This window comes from Cibotium barometz, chromosome 17, assembly GCF_041138505.1.
Source record: "Cibotium barometz isolate CiBa-2024 chromosome 17, ASM4113850v1, whole genome shotgun sequence".
Lineage (NCBI taxonomy): Eukaryota > Viridiplantae > Streptophyta > Polypodiopsida > Cyatheales > Cibotiaceae > Cibotium > Cibotium barometz.
Genome location: NC_141062.1, coordinates 13752382 through 13755872, shown reverse-complemented (window position 1 = coordinate 13755872; position 3491 = coordinate 13752382). Strand labels below are relative to the sequence as shown.

Here is a 3491-nt window from a genome sequence, read left to right as displayed (position 1 = left end):
AGTTTCAGTTTCGCCTCTCTCTCTCTCGCTCTCGTCTCTGTGTGTAATGCTCCAATGAGATTCGCTTCTGTTCCTTTGTGTATTCCTTGTTGAAGGCATAGCCTTTAACATCAACCTAGGGCAGACCCAACTGAATGTCAAAAACTATGAGTGCATAGTCAGCAAGGCTGACAAGGGTTCTGGTGGTTGTATGCTGCTAAGTAATAAGAAATTGCTCATTACTGGCGGTATGCATTCTGATTGTGGAAGAATGATTGCATGTAAGGTTATGATTGAGGGCTCTAAAATAGGGCTAGTTAATGTATATGATTGCATGTAAGGTTATGATTGAGGGCTCTAAAATAGGGCTAGTTAATGTATATGCCTCTAATGTGGAACTAGAAAGAAGGCACATGTGGGAACTGCTGGTGGCCAATATGGACTGGGATGTCCCTACTCTTTTTGGAGGGGACTGGAATTTTGAGTCATCCCAAGATGACCCCCCTTGCAGTGGAAAGAATGGACAAAGAAGCATGATGTCATAACCTTACCATGATGGTCTGACAATGCTAAATACAATTTACAAAGTTATGGCTAAAGCTCTAGCCTTAAGGATAAAGGCACTGATAATTGAAAGGGTGCACCCAATGCAGCATGGCTTTGTGCATGGCAGGAGCATACATGAAGCTATCTTTAATGTATTAACAACCATGGACTGGGCCACTGAACAAGAAGAGGATTATGCTATGATTAACATGGATCTTGAGAAGGCATATGACAGAGTGGGTTGGGAATTCATATTGGCAGTGTTTAAGAAGATGGGCTTTGGGTCAATGTTCACTAGCATGGTACAAACACTTTTTAGTAATGCCTATGCTACTGTTCAAGTCAATGGTTATGTTTCCAACAAGTTTGCCCTGAGGAGATATGTAAGACAAGGGTGCCCCCTTGCTCCCCTTCTCTTTGCCTTAGCTATAGATCCTCTGCTGAGAAATATTGACTTACTTATTCAAAGAGATGCACTAAAACCTCTCCCATTGCCATTTGGCAGAAAATTTGCATGCCAATTGTTTGCAGATAACAACTCCAATATAGTCGTGTGAACAACAGAGTTTAACTAGCCTGATGGAAGTGTACAACCAATTTTGCAGAGTGTCAGCTCCAAGATAGCTCCACATAAAACTGAATGCATTAAACTCAAATATGTGGACCAGAAGGATTGCCTAGCAGAGTTTGACCTAAAAAACCTGGGACTAGGCACCATAGCTAGATACTTGGGCTGCCCAGTTGGAATAGCGCTGACAACTCATCAATGTTTTGAGTGACTACATAAAAGAATCACCCAGAAAGTGAAAGCAAGAGCACATCTCAGATTGAGCATAGCACGGAAAGTAGTTGCTTCTGAGACACATTTTGACAGCTCTGCCAGTGTATGTTGCATCCATGATCAAATTCTCTAAGGCGGCTTGGCATAAGATTGACAAGAGTCTTCAGAGAATTCTTGTGGACCTTTGCTTCTGATAGGAAGATGTGGAATTTTGTATCTTGGGAACAAATATGTACTAGCAGGGAGAATGGTGGTTGGGGCATCCGTAATCTAGTAGACAAGGCCAAGCATGAACAAATGGATACGCAAGCTAGAATCTAACCAACACTGGGCATGCATAGCCAGATGGAAACTTGCTACTGTTAAGGTGGAAAACCAACCCTGGCCACAAACCCACTGGATGGACAAACTTTTGCACCCTAGCTCTATTCAATTACAAGGTTCTAGATACCTTCAGCTGTTGGTAAGTAATTGGAAAGAAGTGCTAGTACAAGCAGGGTGGATAGGGGGAGGAGGGCTGATTCATCCCTAGAACAGAATGTTTGGCTAAGTAAAGTAGCCATGAAAGATGGCTTTCCAGCACTATGGCTCAACAAAAGAATGGAAAGAAATTAGAAGCCTAAACTTTAAGGATATATGGAATAGGGATACCCAGCAATGGTCAGTCTCCCATGACCATGGAGTTCTCTCATCACAAGAAGGGAGCAGAGACATATGTTACGTGTGATCAGCAACATCAAAGAAAACTAGCCCTCCACATCCTTTTGCTCCTCTGAACAGAAATTGAAGGAATGGGTGGTGAATGGAGTAAGGTTAGACAAAAGGTTAAAGAGGAGGAAGCACGTCACCAAATGAGTCCTCCATCATAAGCTCCCTGTTAGGCAGCTCACCTGTAAGTGGTAGGATGGCAATCCATGGTGCCCACTCTGCAAATGCCAAACAGAGACACTGAGACATGCATTGTGGGAATGCAAGGAGGTCTATCCCTTGTGGGCTATGACTAAGACCCTCCTGTCTGAATGTGGGGTTGTGGATAGGATAAGCTGGAGACATGCCCTACTTGGATGCAAAGGTAGAATGAATCCAGCCATCTTTATGCTGTGGCATGCAATGAAAGGAGTTCTTCTGAGTGCCATCTGGGAGCATAGGAATGCCAGGGCTCATTATGCACATGGCAGATCACTCAATAGTTCAAGATTTAATGTCTGGGACCTCCTAGTTCAAGCTTGCAAACTAGCCATGGATAATGGAAGTGAAAAGAGATTTGGGACATCTAAGATTCTGTACAAGAAGCTAAAGAGAATTAAGGTGTAACCTCTAGGTGATGTATCATTTTGATACTTGTAATATAAACAATATCTTGCATTTTTTTTTAAAAAGTCATGGAGGTTTGAAAGTTTTAATTTAAAAGCTTCAACACTAAGCCTTTTTTAAAGCTTAGCATATAGCCTTAGTCATAGTTTTCCCCCAAAAAAAAAGGCTTTGGGTTTTTCCCATTGGCTTGGCCTTTGGTTGTTCGTTTCAGCTGTGCACAACCGTGAAGGAGCTTGGGGGAAAAAAAAAACTTTCAAAAGGCTTTACATTAAAGCTTTTTTTTAAGCTTTAGCATTTACTAAGTTGTTCTATGTTTTAAATCTGGCTATCTGTGGGTTTTATCTTTTCTTTATTTTTGTCCTCTACGGGTATTTTTAAGTGTGTTTAATTTTGACCAAATCATGTCAAAGTAGTTAAGGTTTTAGTATAGCTATTCTTAGCTATTAAATCTATCCTCTAGAGTTATCAATTTAAAAAGCCTAGTTTATTTAAACCGTTTCAAATGCTTTTATTCTTGCTCGAATTTGAAACTTGTGAAGTAAAACGTCAAGTGGCCCAAAACCTTAAGCATAATTTTTATGTGAGGATGTTAAATAGCTTATGTATACGTGAACCTTTATTTCCTTTATGAAAAGCATAGGTTAAGACCTTTCTAAAACCAAGAAATGGTGGAACAATTAGCAAAATCTTCCAACATGTGACCCTAAGCGCAAACGTATTAGAGATTTCCTTTAGACTTATATGATCATTGGGGAAATATGACCAAAAGGTTGCTCTCTTCAAGTTTGAAGAACACGTGCTCTATATACCTTATGAAGACACTTATACAAGATTCAATGAAATTTATGCCATAGATTTTGTCCATTGTTAG

The 3491-nt window shown here is 40.4% G+C and overlaps 1 protein-coding gene across 1 annotated transcript; it reads left to right on the top strand.

Moving 5' to 3' along the window:
- The first annotated feature begins 689 nt into the window (after positions 1 to 689).
- Positions 690 to 1082, top strand: LOC147629707 (secreted RxLR effector protein 78-like). The gene has a single exon (XM_086810949.1). The coding sequence runs from the start codon at positions 690 to 692 to the stop codon at positions 1080 to 1082; it is 393 nt and encodes a 130-aa protein (XP_086667075.1).
- The last annotated feature ends 2409 nt before the right edge of the window (positions 1083 to 3491 follow it).